A 19068-nucleotide genomic window follows, 5' to 3' on the forward strand; every position below is an offset into this window, starting at 1 on the left:
TCAAGAATGACACATTCAGATCCTTTAAAATCTTTAAAGTATTTCTATACTGCCAGGGTGGATCCTATACACCCCAAACCTTATTAACATTGGGTGTCAAGTATTTGTAAGCACATATGGTTTACTAGACTTGTATCAGGGCCAAGATGATTTTTTGCGTTCACAAGAGGCCCCAGAGAACAGCATGGTCAAAGGGACCAACAAAACTTTGAATCAATAATGATGTTTACCGCTTGTAAATGATAGACCTGGCTTTTTGATGTTCAAATTGCTCTCCTTATTAATGTTCTGGGTAGAAATTGCACATATTACAATGCCGCAAACAATTTTCATGTTGCTATTACAGCTTTTATACATTGCCCATCCAAACGTTTTCATTACAGAAAACTTGAATAAAGAATCTAGAGATGCCAAAGCCCAGCAACTGAGATATGTTACATGATTAAAGAAAGCAATCAAAATACAATTTTTCAAAACTTTAATATTTTGTAGAAAAAATAAATCATTTTAATAATTTTAAAGAAGACAAAAGCTGTACAAAACAAGTTCAACCAGTGATTGCATTTAGGAACATAACTGAGGCGATAACTCGACAATATATGATTGAAAATGAAGAACAAAGCATATCTAAGTTGTGAATATCTGACACACACACAAAAAAAAAATGATGAAAATGAAATTCCAATTATTTCAATAAAAAAATGCATGTTCAAGAAATTACTGTAATCCAAACGGCTACAATCTTGAAAATGCTAGTTTAAAAATTAGTAAACAAAAGTTAATCACTTAAAAAAGTAATAAAGTAGAAAATATTTTATAGGAATTTAAACATTCAAAAAAACCACACTTAATGGTTTTATTTACATGCATGCATATTGTGTCACATTTTTAAAATTGAAGTGGCTGGACATAACAAAAAGTGACTGTGTCATATTGAACCATAACATAAAATGATGCTAGTGTAAATAAAATGTAACACAAACTTAAAAATGTGTAAAAATCTTATATATGAAAATACACCCAGTAAACAGTCTACATTTGATATATATATATATGTTTCATGATAAACAAGCGCAAGATGAAAAGAAACGCATTTATGGATACATGGTTTTAACAATTATATACATGAACACAAATTTTCTGGATTCCGTACCTGTAAATGAAAAAAAAATACTCTAATTGCATTATCACTATATGTTCTACTGTACATAATTTTCAAAATCAAAATAAAATTCCAACAGAGCAGCACTGCAGGTAAATACAAATATCATAATTTTTTCCTTGAAAGATCAAAGGTGACAAATCTGTTGTCATTCAACTTAAAAATTTATAGCACACCAACATAATAATAAACTGATTTCATGCCATTTATATTAAAAGATATTTTTTTGTGGATATTATTAATGTATAATGCTTTACAATACACATTTACATACATACAACAAATAATTATTTTGCATATCATTCACAAGTTTGCTATGAATATAATGGTGTTTTTAATATTTTTTCTATATTTACTAATGTACAAAAATTTAATCATTCATATCATACGTCAATTAACACGTATGCAAATTTTATCAAAACCATTGAAAACAAGTACACTTTTTCAGTTAAACCAAACTCAAAGCAACTCTTTCTTTCTAACTTCCACATTATCAAGAATGGACTCATTCTCCTCTTATTCAAAAAATTACAACAAGATAGTTTTTCATTCATCCATAATTTCAGTTTTTGGAATCAGGAGTTCATTCTCTAAATCTGTGCCCTGCAGAACTTGGGTCATAAGTTCCGTGTCTGGTTGGACTGAGTCTGAAATGAGCGAGGAAAAATACACCTCATTTGCAGCCTCTGGCTCTCTGTTCTCTCCCTGCTGACCATCTTCCGAGGCTTTTTCCACCACTACCATTTCATCCCCCAGGCGGATCTGTGTTCTCTCAGGCACACCATACAAATCCATGTCATCTACCTGTTCCAACTTGATGTTGACACTGTCAATGACCTTTGCACTCTCGACTGCTTTCTGCATGTTTCTTGCCCTCGTCTCTGCCAGCTCCTTGACCCGCTTCTTCTGCTCCACCATCTGCTTGTGTCGCAGTGTCTGGTAATGCTTCCCCAGCTTGTGGGCATCAATAAATCCAAAGTTGCATATGTCACAGTGGTGCGGTTTCCTGGCGAGGTGGGTTTTCTTGTGGACATTGAGGGTGGCGGGCATGGTAAAGGATCTCCCACATTCGTCACAGATACAGGGCCTCTCACCAGTGTGGAGTCGAACATGCCTCATGTACATATGCTTCTGCCCCATAAGCTTGTTACAATATTCACATTTGTACACTTTGAATTTGATGTTTTTCAGATCCTCCATTTTGATATGCTTGTGGAGCATGTGATTTCGGGATCCCTCGACAGATTTGAATCGGAGGGGGCAGTAGTCACACTTGAATGGTTTTAGCTCCTTGTGCCGCTTGATGTGAGTACTTAAGGTGGCCTTCATTTTGAATGCCATTCCACAGATATCACACTGGAAGGGTCGATGCGACACGTGGGAAATCATGTGAACTTTCAGTTTACCTTTGTTCTTGAAGCCCTTTCCACATTCCTTACAAATCTAAACAATACAATTTATCAAAGATATAATATCCATTATGTATTTGATATTTTTTTTTTTTTTCTAATGAAAATGTCATTGCTTCCAGCCAAAGTCAATTACACGTTAACATAGAAAAACAGAATCTTACTCTTTTGGAAAATTAATAATGATGGAAACATTTTAAATATTCTTTTACGTAATGTAAAACCTATCAACCATTTTCTGCATTTAGAAAAATTTAAACTGGTGAGTAAAAAGAAAGCTGACAGGGGGTACTTACAAAGGGTAATTTGTTGGTGTGTTTCACCATGTGTTCAACGAGGTCTTGTCTTCGGATCAACACTTCTTTACACACTTCACACTGGTGAAGAGTTTTACCTTCAATGATCAATATGACAAGATCAATACAGGCACGTAGCATCAGGGGGGAGCCAGGGGGGGGTGGGCGGCACTTTTTCTCGCAGCAACAAATTTTTTAAAATTTACATATAAAAAATTGAATTATCATGGAGTTGGCCCCCCACTTTTTTTGGAGGAAGTAAAAAATTGATATAGCCCCCCCCCCCCCCCCCGGATTAGGATTTTGAAGATTTTGGGAACTTTTTGGGTGAGTCTGGCCCCCCCACTTTCAAAAACGATGCTATATGCCTGCAATAAGTCATCAATACATGTAATAGTACGTGTTAATGTAAATATTAAATAAAGTAGTGTGTGCAATATTGTATAAAACATATACCGGTACTGTATACAGTGTTGTTTTGGCCTCACGTTTCCTTTTACCCCTCTACACTTGCAAACAGTTTTGCTCAGTCTTGAATTCACCCAGACACACTTATTGATGGGTACTCTTTTATTATTAAAACAGCAATTTTAAAATTGTGTTGAATTTGCCAAGTGGCAATGGCGAATGGGGCAAAAATAAAATGGAGGTGAATATTTCCCTGTTAACGGTAAACTGTATCATTAATGTATGTAATACATGTACCACTAAATACTATACAAGTATCATCATACCACTAGTCTTCAACATTAACATACGTGTAGATTATAAAAGTATATTAAAAATATAAAGTATATTAAAGTAAAACAGTAGCTGTGTTCTGTCAACAAACCTCTCATATGATAATGCATGTGCTTCTCCAAGTCCTCGGGGGAGTCGCAGGTCTTTGCGCATATCTTACAGGTGTTTGGAATGGTGAGGTCGTGAGTTTTCTTATGCTCATGGAATTCCTCTCGACTTTCAAAACCTTTCCCACAGAATCCACACACCGACCTCTGCTTCCTGTGGACTTCCTTGTAGTGTACATACAGGTAGCGGGCCTGGTCAAACCATTTACCTGGAACGGTGGCGGAATTGCATTGGAGTTTGTTTTCAATTTTAAAATGGCATTAACAAATTTATAGTCAATGAATATCCATACTATACTAAAATGAAATAAATAAGATAGCAAGAAGTAAAGAATTTGACTGTATGAAGAATACCAATGAATCAAAAATATATCAACCAAATGATTGACACTTGATGAAATTTGTTTTTCAAATAGAGGAAAATGTCCACAAAGACCCATTCTACTTATATGATAACATTTTGTTTTCATTATTACCAACACTTACCACAGTCCTCACAAGAAAAACGCGACACGTCGTGACTGATATATGGGTGATCGTTGGTAATGTGGGTCATCAGTTGTTCCTGGGTGTCAAAGTACTGGCCACACTCACGACAGATCACCTGGGTACATCCGTGGATATCTTGGTTGTGGCGGTACATGGTCCAGATGGACATGAAGCGGCGGTCGCAGTGTGGGCAGGAAAAGTTGCCCAGTTTGTTCTGATGGCGGTTGTATTTGTGACAGCTTAGTCGCTGTTTTGTGGTACATCTTATGCCACAGACATCACACCTGGCAAAAAAAATTAGAGTGAGAATAAAATGGATTGGTTACACAGTAAACTTTGAGAATTTTACCTATTAAAAGGATTCTAATACATGAAGTATTCAGTTTTTCAATGTAATGTCAATAACCCTTAAAAGATATACAGTGTACACTTACATAAGATAGGAGTCTTTTTTGTGAATCTGTTGGTGTTTTTCCAAACCTTCTGCTGTTCTTAGTGGTTTAAGGCATACATTACAAACAAACTTTTTTTCCTCTCCCTGTGATGATTCTTCATTGGTTTCTGTTCCTTCAGCCCTTTTCCTACAGTTTTCCACATGTTTGTCATAGGTCACAGCTGCATTGAAAGTTGAATTACAATTTCGGCAGATGAAGCAGTCCAGCTGTTTGTGAACTTTTCTGTAGTGAGTGGCCAGGTCCCGGATTCCGAGGAAACTTTTATCACAAATGATGCACTGATGCAGCTTCAGGTCTTGTAGCAACAACTCGTGTTTCTCTACCAGATGCTGGATGAATGACACAGACCACCTGAAAGAGGTCTGACATATGGTGCACTGGAAAGTCCCTTTCCAGTTTTTCTTGGCGCTGTAGCGGTGGTCATTAAAAAGCTGCTCCAAACTGTTTTCATTGAAATACTTCCATTCCAATTCATCATTCTTAACCTCTTCACAACTTGAATTTTCCTGCATCTTTTCTGTTTCATCCACTTTATCAGTCTCATCATCTTCATCTTCCTCTTCACTGTCCACTACTTTGAAATCTTCATCATTGTCATCATCAACTTCCTCCTCCTCTATTTCTCTCTTTATCTCTATCTTTATGGGACCGCTATCTTCTTCTTCCTCCTCCTTCTCCTCTTCCTTGGGTTCTTCCTTGAAATCCTCCACATAGTCATCTCCAAATCGTTTCTTCTTTGTGCGCTGCCTGAAGCTGTAAGGTCGAGAGGACTCTGTCTTTTCCTCTGCTTGTATAGCACTGCTCTCCCGTAACATAATGGGTTTCATTTTCGGCTTTTTATCCTGAATTATCAAATAAAAACAAACTTTTAAAATTTTTTTTTAGATTACCAGTCCAAATTTCCTCATTTCATCTAAAAAGAAGGTAAAGACTTTTATAAATATATATTTAATTAAATAATATAATAAAATTAAAAGGTTATTTGAATCTCATGTAAATACGCATTGAGCATCTTGAAGACCTGTGTGTATAAAGCACCAAGTTATACACATTCATCCTGTTTTCAAAAAAGAATAATGACTTCCAAATTTTGTAAAAAATGATCAAAAAGGGCACATTTTCTCATAGATTTTTGAAAATGAAATATGTTTGCAGCCATAGCTCACATGAATATTAATGTACCAGTATTTTATGTGATATCACATGATAAAGTTATACTGTGAATTTAATCATGAGTGATGTCACTGTTGACATAGTTTTCTATAAAAACTTTTAAAGAAAGGTATCTTCATTGTCTCAAGCCACGAGTTTTGCGTCCATTTTGTGGAAATAAAATGAACACAAAACCTGTGGCTTGAGACGATGAAGTGTCTTTTGCTCAGTTTGAAGGAAAATCCAGGAAAATGCATTGTCTATGATGTCACAAATACCCCTCTGAAAGTCAAATCAGGGAACTATTTATAGATTCTTAGGTAATATTGTGTAAATAAATGTTACATTTCAATTTCTTTTGATTTTTTTTCAAAATCCACTTTTAAACAGGGCAAATATGACAGAAACTGTTCCTAGTTCTTTTGACAAAGAAAAACCCAGGGGAGTATAATCTCTGTTAAAATGATTTCCTATTAGTTTAACAACTTTCACAGCTCTTTACCTGAATATCTAATGGGAAATCATTAAATTTTGTGGTGGCTCAATTTCCATGGAATTCGTGGATACCTCTTATGCACAAATTAACATTATCCTCAAATAATTAAATTAGGGTTATCAAGCCATATTTCCTTTTGTAGGTATAAGATAAAATACCTTTAAAACTTAAGCAATTCACAAAATTGGCCCCACGAATTCTAATGATTCCACAGTAATTCAGGTACAGTATATCTTGTATAACACTTTATGGATAATTTCTTTGCAGTACATTTAAAATCTTTTTAGAATTATGTGCATCTAAAAATGTCTAGGAAGAAATATCAATTCTAAAGACAAAGACATCTGACAAATAAAAATCCTTTAATATGTGATGAGATTGTGAAGTTTTCTATGATAAAATCTGAACTTGTACCGGTATTATAAATTCATCCTTATCACAAGTTATGAGTCATCATCCTGTATAGCTAGAGTATCTTACCCCTTTTTTGAATTTTTTAGCTGTGAAGGTTTGGAACACAGTCTTGACATCAGTGCCTGTCTCACTGAGTTTGATCGTCTTGGAGAACAATTCACTGGGCGGCTCCAAATTATGGTCCCAGTCAGGGGCAGCTTTCGATGTTTCCTTCTGGAGAAGAGATAAATCATACTCCTGAGGAGTAATCTCCTGAGTCAGGTCACACTTTTCGGCAAGTATGGATGACTTATCAGACAAGGAATTCTTCATGGCCTTCTTCAAAACTTCTCCATAGCTTACCTGATTTTGACTGGCTGGATTATTTGTTGAGTTTTCGTTGGATTTGTCTCCTTCAGTGTTCCCTGCAGTATCTAAACTTGCGGATTTGCTTACAAGTGATTTTCGTAATGTCATCAGAGTAGACTTGGTGGCTCCGGCTTTCAATTTCTTGATATTCATCCTAAACGGCATATGGTTATCCATCTCCTTTGGTTTATCTGTCTGCTCTTCTCTTTGACTTGCATCTTTCCTTTTCTGACCCGACTCCAAAGCCACCGGGACAAAACCTTTGATATTTGTAAATGTGGATGAGTTCAGAATGCGGGCCACTTCGGGCATGGCCTGAGTGACTGCTGGGATAGCCCTGGGCTGTAAAACGGGCAGGTAGTTGGACGCGGGCTGTCGCTGACTGGCTGGAATAACGACAGCTGGAGCCTTCACAGGGGCAGTCACCGGCACCGATGCATTCTGTGTGGAGTGTCTCTGTTGTAAGATGTTGGGTCTCCTGATATTCGCCTTTGGTTTCTTTTTAACAGGTGGAGTTGCTGCAGTGCTGTTGCTGGGTGCCTCTGTTTCTGTTTTGTAGAGAACTGAAAGGATAACGACATCAACACATGTATCAGTAAAAAATTTGTCAACCTTCAGATTTTGAGGAGAATGCATGACCATTCTAGTGGAAGTTTCAACAATATTCCATGATAATGTATTCTGGGTTTTTGATCCACAAAATTTTTCATTGTTTGTTTACCAGTAAGTGCAGTTTCTCAATTCAATTCCTATTGATAGGATCATTGTCCATGACTTTATGTATCCTTGAAACTGTTTTTTTTTTTTTTAAATAAAATAATAAAAATTGATGCCACCAAAAATAACCTGTTTTTTGTCATCAAAGGGTGGATAGATTTACCCATCTTTTTCAGTCCATCAAAATTGATAGGTTTCTCAAGACGTGTCTAAAGATTGGTACATTGGTACATTGACAGGTGAATTATCATGCACACATTTGGGACTTGTTTTACAAACTTTCATTTCTACCTGCTTAAAATCTATGACCTGTTTGTCACTTATCACTTTCCAATTGTTCTGAGTCATGTACCAATATTTTTACCTGCACAGCCATGGTAATAATATGTTCAAGAAATTGATAAATGTATGATATTGTGCTTCTGACAAGGTAACATGAAAGTCAATCAGATTAAGTGAGAAAAAAAAAATTCTATACTCTGTCCCAAGATATTTCTGCAGCACATTTTCCTAAATCCTTTGATATTCATAAAAAACTCTGAATTTCTGAACAAAATTTCTCCTTTAAAATGCCCCCTCTTGGGATTTTGCATTGCAGTGACATGAAAGTACCAGGATAACTTTAAAAAAATTGTGAGCTGTTTTAGGTGATCTCATATGGACAAATGATGGCAACATTTCCCATTATAAATCTCAGTAAAAAAAATTTGTTTCCATACATGTGAATTTCTCTGCATGAAATGAGATGTAAATGAACAAATCTGGGTTTTTTTCCCTTTCAATTTTACTTGTATTTCTTTGAGATGTGTATTTTTTGTTAAAAACGTGAAAAGGCAACGAAATTGTTAACTAGGGCTTTTGGTCCACTTTGCTCACCAGAAAACCCTTGGCTAGCGAAGATGGTTAACTAGGGACTGACTACAGGATTTTACAAGTCTTGCTAAATAGTCAACAAAAATCTTTTTTTTTCTGGGGATCTACCTCCATTTCTGTTCAGACTGAATGTCAAATATAAGTTGAAAAGTTGTTCAGTAGTAGATCTGTGAATTTTGCTTCAGACACTCGTTATTGAATACATGAACATGTATAATCATTTAATAATTTGTAATAATGTTTGAAAAATGTTTTCATTTTTATTTTGCACATTTATTATGGATTTCAACATCAATTTTTAAATAGTAAATGCAAAGATAGCTATGTATATGTCCATTGAAATAATGAAAACAATATTTAGATACATAAAAATTGCCAGCAAATCTGTATAACAGATACATTGATAAAAATACACTGGAAAAATCATGTCATCTGAAAACATGCATTTAAGTAATCTAAATTTTTGCTATACACATTATTCAACATACAACAATCATAATGGAATAGAAATACATTAACAAATCCTGTACATCATATATTACACCTTTGTCTTTTATATTAAGAACTATTCATTTTTTTTTAAGATGGCGTATGTGCTGCGGACAATGTGTTTAATATGCCTGTGAGTTCAATACTCTGAGAGATTATCTCAGACTGGTTCACAATAGTCTCGTGAGATTTAACGAGCCAGCTGGCATGAACAGGTTTAAGAAGAGACAGTCGCAGGTCGACCATGGTCGCCATGTTGTCATCGGTTTCTCCTCCTTTGAGACGCTCCAACACTATATCTGAATACCAGGACTGAAACTCCTTCTCTAGCAGAACTACATAGTGCTGGTTAACCAACACCTCCAGAGGATTCAGGTGCTCTCTACAATTGCCCGGAATGCCGATGACCTCTATGTTGTTCCGGTTCAGCAGGTCTTGAAGGTCGTCATTCTCCTTCTGCTGGTTGGACAGGTCCCAGATTAACAATGTCCTCTGCTCCGGTTTTTGTTCACTAAGTTTAGACTTGATGTATGGAATGATTGTGTTGGTGAGAAAACTAAAAGCAATCAATTAAAACAAGTTTTAATCATTTCAATGTTTGGGACTAATAAAAATATATTAAGGATGTCAGCAAGTATTTGTATATTCAATTATTATTTTGCCATACCAACAATAAACTAGAATATCTTAGTACCGGTAATTCATGATTATCCAACTACGTTAACTGAGGAAAGTTAACATCCCTTTCCAATATATGTGAAGTATTATTTGGTACATGTATATGATTCCCTAGGATACCTGATACATTAAGTTAAACTAGGTTTCTTATTTTTCACCTTATTGAAGCATGAAGTTACTGACTTACCACTTAGCGGTATCTGCATTGGCCAGTACGGGTAACTCTGATGACTGCGAGACAACCCAACCCTCAGGAAACTGGTATTTGGGCAAACAGGCATCGGTCTTGCCCTTATATATCACCTGAGGCTGCATCAGAGATCCATCCACAGGGCAGGCCAAGGCAATGGTCATCTGACGCTTGTCCTCTATCCCGGGAATGGTCAGCTGTCGCGATCCTTCCTTCTCCAAACTCCAATTTCCACCAGGAACCATTGGAATGCTGGTTTCAACAACAAAAATCACCAGAGAATTTGGAATGTCATATTCGTTAACATATTCTGAGACATTTGACATGAATGATGACTTCAATTCACTGAAGTTGGATGGTAATGGTTTTGGAAAGGATTTAGTGTTTCGTGTCTTCGAATATCCAAATCTTCTCAATATTGATTTGGCTAAAGTCTTGGTAATATCAATAGGACCCCCAAACTCGGCCAAGAGAGATTTTTGTCTGTGCATTAACACTGCTTTAGAAATAGACATAATGATCCATGAATTTACAATTCCCCCATCTGCCTCTATTTTTTTCACAAGTCTTAAAACTTCTTCATCATACTTCCCTAGCACTAAAGGCCTTCCTCTATCTCCCTTTGGCAACTCTGATATGTCCTTAGATGGATCATTTTCTAATGCTTTGAGATAAGCCTTTTTAAGACTCCTCACTGTACTTTCTCTAACGTCAAAAAATCTGGCTGTGCAGGCGACCCCATTGTCAACTGCATGTTTGCCGATCTTGGCTCTTAGATCTGCACTGTACACTTTGTAGCTTCCTCTCTTCTCGCGTTTGTTTTCCTTTGGGGCCATTGTTATCAAATTACTCACAAAATCCTGAAGAATGGCTGGGTCTAACTGGCCCTCTGGTGCCTCCACATCCTCATTTGGTACTTCAGCATCCTCCTTTGCATCTGCTTCTTCAGTGTCGCATGAAGCTGTGGTCATTTCTGCTTTAATCGAGTCAGACTCCATCATAGTTTCACTTATAGAATCATTTTGACTGTCACTAACACTTTCACTCAGTCTACTTTGAGATGTGTTTTCACTCTCTTCCTCCTCTGCCTTCTCTTCTGTTGAGTTTTCAGCTACTCCTATAGGTTTATCTCTTTTTGGTAGCTGTAGGATGCACTTTGAAGGCTCCATTTCTATAGCCTTGAGATAAGCCTTTTTCAGACTCCTTCCAGTGCTCTCTTTGACCCCAAACACTCTACACGCCGAAGCGACCCCATTCTCTGCTGCATGCTTCCCTATCTTGGCCCTCAGGTCAGCACTGTAAACTTTATAGGTCCCCCTCTTCTTGTTTACCTTAGGTGTCATTGTAACCAAGTTGCTGACAAAGTCTTGCAGTGCATTTGTTCTATCCTGCTCCATATCTACAGAAGTATCTCCTGCTTCAACCTCACTATTGCTCATACTAGTTTCATTATACCTAACTTCATACGTTTCCTCAACATTTGGTTCTATATTGTCTTGAACAACTTCACAAGAGGTAGCAATATCATCTTCGTAGCCATCACTGAATATTAGTTCTGCATACCTTATCTGGTCTGTAGCACTGTCCTCAGAAATTTTCTTACTTTCTTCATTAGCCTTCTTAACTCTCTTCCTTTTTTTCTTGGGCTGCTCTGTATTTGGGTCATCATCATGTTTGTGTCTCTTTGTGTATAGTAGAGTTGCAGTCTCAGGTATAGTGCTTGTGCCCTCAAATTGATTTCGAAGATAATCTAAAAACCAACATCATAACATGATATTGTTTGTTGATTTTTTTTTCTCTTTGAATCTTAGTGTGGAATAAAAACAACAAACAAGTTTCTTTTTGGAGAACCACGTTTATTTGAAATCTACAAAACATGTAAAGGAATAACAGCAAATTTAAAATGGTGAGAAAACCTGTATGTTGTATTTATTTCACCCTACATACAGAACAAAAAATAACAATAAAGAATAAATAAAGGACATGTAACAAATGTTGCATTGGAAAACTATTCCTTTGTTTAAAAAGATGATAAAACCATTATGTATTGAAATATTTCAATCTCACAGAGCCCTATTACCTGTAAATTAAATTTTATATTTAGTTTCAATTGACATGTGAGCACTTGTTAAATAAAAGAAAGAAGAGACAGAGGTAAGGCCTGTGGACTTTTTTTTTTTTTTTAATTTTAAATATATTTCTCAATCTTTACTTTGGAATAACATAGTACATGCATTACCACAGTTTTGAGACCATAAGTCAATCCATACTACCGTTATATAGTGTTCACTTTAGCTTAACATTGTTCTAAGATGAGATTCTGCAGACGACAAAGTAAGAAAATATACAGTCCAACTGGTATTTGTATACATTTAGTTCGGAAAGGCAATTCTTAACTGGATGTTTTTGGTATAATATTAAAATACATTAACTTTGATGGTCTAACAATTTATAAGTAGAAAAAATATGTTCAAAATATTTTTTTTCTTGAAAAATCTGAATACACCATACAACCAGGAATAACACAACCCCTTAGAAAACCCATAGAAGGGCATTATAAAAATAATGCATTTGACGTGACTTACAATGAAGATGCTCTCATATTCAGATAACATTCTTTCCAATTGCTATCAAAACTCAACATCCAAAAGGAAAAAAACTATCAGTAGTCTACTTGTTGACCAGGAGTTGAGAAGAGTTTACAGTTTTTGCCCTAATTCTAAGGCCTAATCATTCGTGTTCGTATCAACTGCTACACATCAAACTTAGTCAAGAGTTACCCAGTAGTTGCTGAGAAAAAGTTAAACATGTTTGAAGTTTACTAAACAATGGATGACAGTCAAGTACAAACTACAAAACAGAGCTGAGACACCTAAGAATAAAGAAATCTATAATGTTATATTGCACAATTATGAAATTAAATATATTATGCAGTGGGTAATGTATGCACTAAACACAGACAATAGATGACAACTGAAAATAAAGATGGCCAAGTAGGTGACCTATAAATGTGAATAATTGTGTATTAGAAATACAACAGTTGCAAAATTGCAAAAAAAACAAAAAACCATTGCTGCATGTAATGAATTTCTTTTCTTGGAATGAGACCTAAAAAAAAAGTTGTGTGTTTAGGGTAACCTGACCTAACCTACAAAAATGCCTCGATCCTACCATTTTAAGATGTTTATTTCTATCCAATTGTGATTTTCATACTATATCTATTAAAAACCCATTATTAAATATGCACCAACAAACAATCTTAGGATTCATGCAGAAAAAAAATGATAAAAAAAAGAAAGATTCCCTACCTACCTAGCCTAACTTTTTCATCAGTGTTACCCTAAACACACAATTTTTTTTTAATTGGCCTGATCATTAATGATTATCGATATAATCCATATGAGACAACAAAAAGCATATTACTGCTTAGATTTACACCATTTTTAAATTACTGTTATCTGTATCATGAGAGCAAAGGTAAAATACTGGACGACCGATCAGTATGTTACATAGATGGAAACACCAACAAATGTATAAAGGACTGCTTCCATATTTAGAAGTCTAATGTCATTTTTGTGATTATGCTATGACAAAAGGTCACAAAGAGTAAACTTGAAAAAGCATAAGTAAGCTTTCCTTTATTCATCAAACATGTACCTAGTTAAAATCACTAAACAATAATAAACAAGACAACATATATTCCATTTCAAACCAGTATCTTGAACTACATGGCCAATTGCTACTCTGATGAGGTGATTCCCCACTGTTAAAGGCAAGTTGTATTGTTTGGCTGTTGCTTTGTGTTGACAATGGATTTCACAACTAAGGAGAAACCAAACAATAGTTCAGGGGATGAAAAGTGAAAACTGGCAGTAGTACTACTTCTCATCATCATCATCACCATCTTCTTCAACTACCACTGGCAGATCAGGGAGCTTGGAGAAATCTAATGGCTCAGAACTGCTTTGTTCATCAACAGATGGGTCTATCATTTTAGACAAAGAGAAACTCATGTCTTTTTTGAATGCCGTAGAAACCTTCTTTTTGTAGCACTGCAGCGATCCCATTTGTTTAAAACCTGACATGAACAGAATATGTTGATCCTCATAACCTTCCTCCATAAGATGTTGAATGGCCGTCTCTCTCAGATAATGTCCTGTGTACAAACGAGAAAGGTCAGCTGCCTTGCTCATGTCTTTCATAAAATTTGAAAAAGTTCGTCTTTTTAGGGGGGCATCGGTGTACCATATAGCCGTGGACCTTGGTAAGGACACAGCTTCAAGTTTGTACTTGTTGAAGAGAGATGTGGCCGATTTGTCCGTTTTTTCCATAAGTAATTTCAGCAATTTAACAGGACATGTTTGGGTACCTGTAGCATACATGCATTTACCATTTTCATAATGTTTGCCCTCATACTCTTGACTAATGGTCACATATTCGCCAGTATGGTCCGTATTGAAGTTGATTGAGTCCATTTTTAACTGTTCATGAAATTCTTGGCCTCGAGAAATGAAGTGAATTGTAAGATGAAAGTAGACACAGTGTCGAAGAAGGATTGGATCATTTTGTGCATTCTCAAAATAAGTGTTCAGTTTCTCAAAGTCACTTTTTGTAATTACATCTTTGACTCGATCGTTTGGTGTGCGTGCTCTTTCACGCTCTCTTAACAAGCCAAGCAAAACTCCATTGGATGGTTTGAAGTCAGTGTCTTTAACAATGTCCATATTTCTCCTTAAATCTGCAAGTTTGCGATTAATGGCACCCCTTAGATTGATCAATGTATTTTTGTGATAAAGTTTACCAGTTCTTTCTGGCCTAGCTTCACAGTAGAATTTCTCCAAAAGTCCGTCCAGTTCTTTTGCTGTTATTTTTTCAAAATCTATAAGTTCACCCCTTCTCTCAAAGCTCCAATCTAATAAAATAAAATCCAAAGTCAACTTGTTTTATATTTTTGATATCTTAAATACATCTTTTATCTTAAATGCCTTCAACAAGTTTGTAATCTATAGATAAAGTTTGCATAATTTATACATAATGCAATGACGGTAAATTGCCATGTGAATAAAACTTTTAAAATGATATTTGCACAATGGAGACATGTATAGATACAATATTTTGCTTCAAAAATTTAAGCATTGCATATTTGTATATTCATTTATATATTTACCTTGAAACATTTTACACCCCCAGGTGGTGTTTTTCTTTGTTGAATTGGTTTGGCGAGCCTCAAACAACTTTTGGATCTCTTCCTCTGTAGTTTCTTTGAATCTTTTGGTTGGTGGTGGTGGTTTAAGGGATGCATACTTTAATTGATACGGTTCTACTCTCTTTTTACAGGGTACAGTTTTCTTGTTAGAAGGAGTGGTTTCCTGTTTAGAGGGTGCAGTTTTCAGGTTTGAGGGTGCCACTTTCTGGTTAGAAGGTTCAAGGATCCAGCGAGGGGGTGTTAGGTTCTTTAAAGGGGTTGTAGGGTTCCAGCAGGGGGGTGCAGGCATCTCATGTTGGGAGAAGTCAGCAATGGTAGGCTTTGTTAGGTTATTTGAAATATCTTCTGCAATTTCACTCCTGCCTGACTGGCCTAAATGTTCAAAATCAATACTGCAATAGTATCGAACTGAAAATTGTCTGGTCATCCATTAATAGAAAATCACCCTCCTTTTACTCAAAATAAACCCACTCTTTAGGATCAGCCCTTTTATTGAAATATATTGCTAAGTGATCTACCATTGCCAACCTATTTGCATATTTTCCCATATCTAAGAAAATGGATGTCCGCAAAATTTAATGAGACCACAATTCATTTCATCATAATTCAAATGTGAATTATTTATCATATTAAAGGGGGTTTAAATTTTTATCTTATCAATATTAGGCTTCTGAGAATCAAAGTGGAAAAATATTTTAACTACTTTAATCATTAAACTACACTGAATTTCCTCACTGATTATTTTTTTTAATTTAACCTGTTTTTTTTTTTTTTAATAAGTCCACAGATGAAATTCATTTATTTCACAATACATTGGTTTGTTAACACACGTTTATTTAGTATGAATAAGCAAATTACATTTTGTAATACATGTAACTGTAAAATGGAAAACTATGGTTTCATAGGGAACGGGTCCAAAAATTACCCATTATTGTTTATGTGTTAAAAAACAAAACAACCTATTAAAGTGAAAACAAATACCACTGTTCACAAAACATATGCACTCGCCTTGTATCTATATGTTTAAGAAAAACAAAACAAAATTGATATTCCCTTGCAAAATTTAATTGTATACATAGTCATTGCACTGAAATAACACATTTGATAGCATTTTCAAAAAAATTCAAAAACTAGTTCAAGGTATGTACATGTATTCATACCTGACAAAATAACAAAATACCAATTTTTTTTTTTTACTAAAAAGACACAATGTTACTTTCTCAAAGAAAACAATTGGTTTTCCTTAAACAATAAATGAGAAAATACTCAATAGAAACATTATCAAATAATATCAAAATCTACTGAGTATTTTTACCTTTATTTAATAAGAATATCCAAATGTTGTCATACAAATGTAACTGCAGCATTACATGACTACAGTCTTACTGGGCAGTAAGCTAGCTGCATGACTTGAGATCTATCACAAAATAAGGGGAAGTGTCAAATTTGTACTGACTGTTCCATCTATGTAAAATACTGATCAATGAATCAATATTTTATGCTTTAGATCCACTCTAATTGAATCAAAACACTCACAAACAATATTTTCTATGTTGTACAGAATAAGATATAAAGGTTGGGACAATCCAGAAAAAAAATAAAGTTTTATTGTGACCAAAAAGTGTGAGTAGATCCTTGATATGGGTTACTATAGAACCAACTTGTTCTTAACAGTGACTGTTAAATGTCATAATGCATGTTTGTCTTTAGCAATTATATGTTAAAAAGATTATAATGTTTTAGTATCACTAAGCAATCATGCAGTTTGTTAGATCTAAATGTATTAATAAAATATCATATGATTATTGGGTTTCATTTATTAATAGATTTTCTTTTTCATATATAAGTGCTATAGCTTAAATCTTTGAATGCATTTGTGCTTTCTTAAATTGTATATTAGAAGTAGAATTAAATGTTTTGAAATGCCATGCCTGTAAAATAGGTATTTTTAAAAAAATTAAACAAAGAAAAAAACCAACACTTAGTCATTTGGTAACAAGTATCTGTCAAGCTCAGCATGTCTGACCTAAAAATTTAATATGGTTCAAAATATAAGGTTATATGATGAACTAATTAATAGACTTACCCTGACAAAACTGGAAGAAGTGCTCCATGATGTCTGGCCGCTTGCTCAGAAACTGTCGTCCCATGTCAGATCCAACATAGCTACATAACTTCTTCTCCACATTGACTGACAGAAATAAGGACTGCTCCCCTTCTTGTGACAATCTATGACACTGAAAAAGGCATCAATGTGATAAAACAAACAACATCAAATACGTGAAAATTAAGTTTTAAAGAATATAAAGTTGAATTCTTCTGGCCACTTTTATTTTTCAAGCTTTATGTGACCAAAACAACCTGACTCTAGTACTTACAGCCCTGTCCACCTCTTGTTTGATTGTAGTACATGCTGTTGAGGGAGCAGCTACTTTAACAAGGGCTGCAATTTGTTTCTTGGTAGGAACATCGGCTGCATTCATGGTATAATTGTCCAACTGAGCTCTATTCATGATGGGTGGGGATGAGATGACAGGGTTTCCCAGGAGAATCCCCGGGTTACTATTGGTTGGTACCTGAGGCTCTGTGAGGACACCATAGCTCTCGTTTAGCTCTAAGGGTTCTGTTTTAATCTCGGCCATGGCACTGGAGTTGGGCTGGAGTGAACCATTACAATCATATTCTTCATCCACCATCTCCACCTTCACTGACACATCATCAAAGTTCATCTCTAGTGTGTGAAAATAAATTCAATTAAATAAAAATTTGCATTTAATATTTCAGGAAATATACAGGACCTATTACCTAAATGGGTTAGATTATACCCTTTGAGTATATAGTATATAAATCAAACCAAGATGTGTTTTTTTATGTTGATTGAAATATACTTTTTGCAAAATAAATATTTCATACTTTAAACACTGTAAATCTTTACAAATTTGGGACATTATATCTTAAACAGCCAAATGGGTCATACTGTTTTACTAATTCTATACTATTACTAATTGTTAAATCCATTTGAAAAGGTTGTTGGTAGACACAATGATTTTTATCTTGCCTGTGGAAACTCCTGTCATTGTGGATTCCAACCGTCAACTTCTGTAACACCGTTGGAAGCTGAAGTTATCGTATTGCTATAAACATAATGCAAATGTAATGAGTATGTGCACCATCATTCAGCATAATCATTGCAGATAAGCAGAAAAATTCTTAGCAGTCTTCTAACTATAAAATAGTGCAGGGGTTCTTTGGTAAAATAAACATCAATAAATGATAATATTATGATCAGTTGGACGTTTATTGAGAAAAGCTATAATATTCTTGACGCGATCGATAATAAAGCAATATTTAATCAAAGAATTTCTTAAAATTATATAATAAAACACAAAAGTAATGCTAAAATCATTTCATGCGTGACAAGGACGCGCGGTAAAATTCCTGCAGTTCAGCCTAGCGAGCATTTCATTGTCCACGCGGTATACCTTGAAACGAAAACTAATTCTGTTGATCGGCGAAAACATCACTGCAACTCGATTTCAGAGAAGTTAATCTTACCAAAGATCAGGATTTTCAGTCGTATTTGTGGAGATCAGACCCCCTTTATCGCAAAATACAGCTCCCAAATAACCCACATTCTGCACTGTTTCCGGAAATAGATCGAATACGACTGAGAAAAACTAAATGAGAAGAGAACCGGAAATATTTTAAATCCGGAATTTATTTTGAAACGTAAAAGCCATTAAAATTATTAAACACTCTTATTTACACATTTAAATATTTACTCATAGAAATATATGGTTAAAAAAATAAAAAAAAATGGATAAAAACACTTAAAATAAAGTTTTT

General features: G+C 35.0%; 1 protein-coding gene across 3 annotated transcripts; it reads right to left on the minus strand.

The window, feature by feature from the left end:
- Positions 1 to 461: 461 nt before the first annotated feature.
- On the minus strand, positions 462 to 18918 carry LOC105318049 (uncharacterized). 3 transcript variants are annotated; one of them, XM_011414915.4, is made up of 11 exons: positions 18778 to 18918; positions 18281 to 18356; positions 17601 to 17953; positions 17309 to 17459; positions 7064 to 7632; positions 6788 to 6934; positions 4639 to 5501; positions 4202 to 4488; positions 3700 to 3924; positions 2868 to 2965; positions 462 to 2605 (listed from the first exon to the last, which is right to left on the minus strand). In XM_011414915.4, the coding sequence occupies exons 2-11, from the start codon at positions 18297 to 18299 to the stop codon at positions 1709 to 1711; spliced, it is 3609 nt and encodes a 1202-aa protein (XP_011413217.3). In that variant the 5' UTR covers positions 18300 to 18356; positions 18778 to 18918; the 3' UTR covers positions 462 to 1708. The 3 variants fall into 3 exon arrangements, with proteins under 3 accessions (XP_011413217.3, XP_011413216.3, XP_065936215.1); XM_011414914.4 differs by having other exon boundaries at positions 6788 to 7632; XM_066080143.1 differs by lacking the exon at positions 18778 to 18918 and adding an exon at positions 18705 to 18723 and having other exon boundaries at positions 6788 to 7632.
- Positions 18919 to 19068: the final 150 nt, after the last annotated feature.

The sequence above is a fragment of the Magallana gigas genome, chromosome 3 (assembly GCF_963853765.1).
Source record: "Magallana gigas chromosome 3, xbMagGiga1.1, whole genome shotgun sequence".
Classification (NCBI taxonomy): Eukaryota; Metazoa; Mollusca; class Bivalvia; order Ostreida; family Ostreidae; genus Magallana; species Magallana gigas.

What these genes read in the sequence shown, in the direction of transcription:
- LOC105318049 (XM_011414914.4), bottom strand. An exon ending in AAAAAAGACTCCTATCTTAT is followed by an intron (nt 4,489 to 4,638) that starts GTAAGTGTACAC and finishes TTTTTTTGCCAG; the next exon opens with GTGTGATGTCTGTGGCATAA. An exon ending in TTTTTCTTGTGAGGACTGTG is followed by an intron (nt 3,925 to 4,201) that starts GTAAGTGTTGGT and finishes CCACCGTTCCAG; the next exon opens with GTAAATGGTTTGACCAGGCC.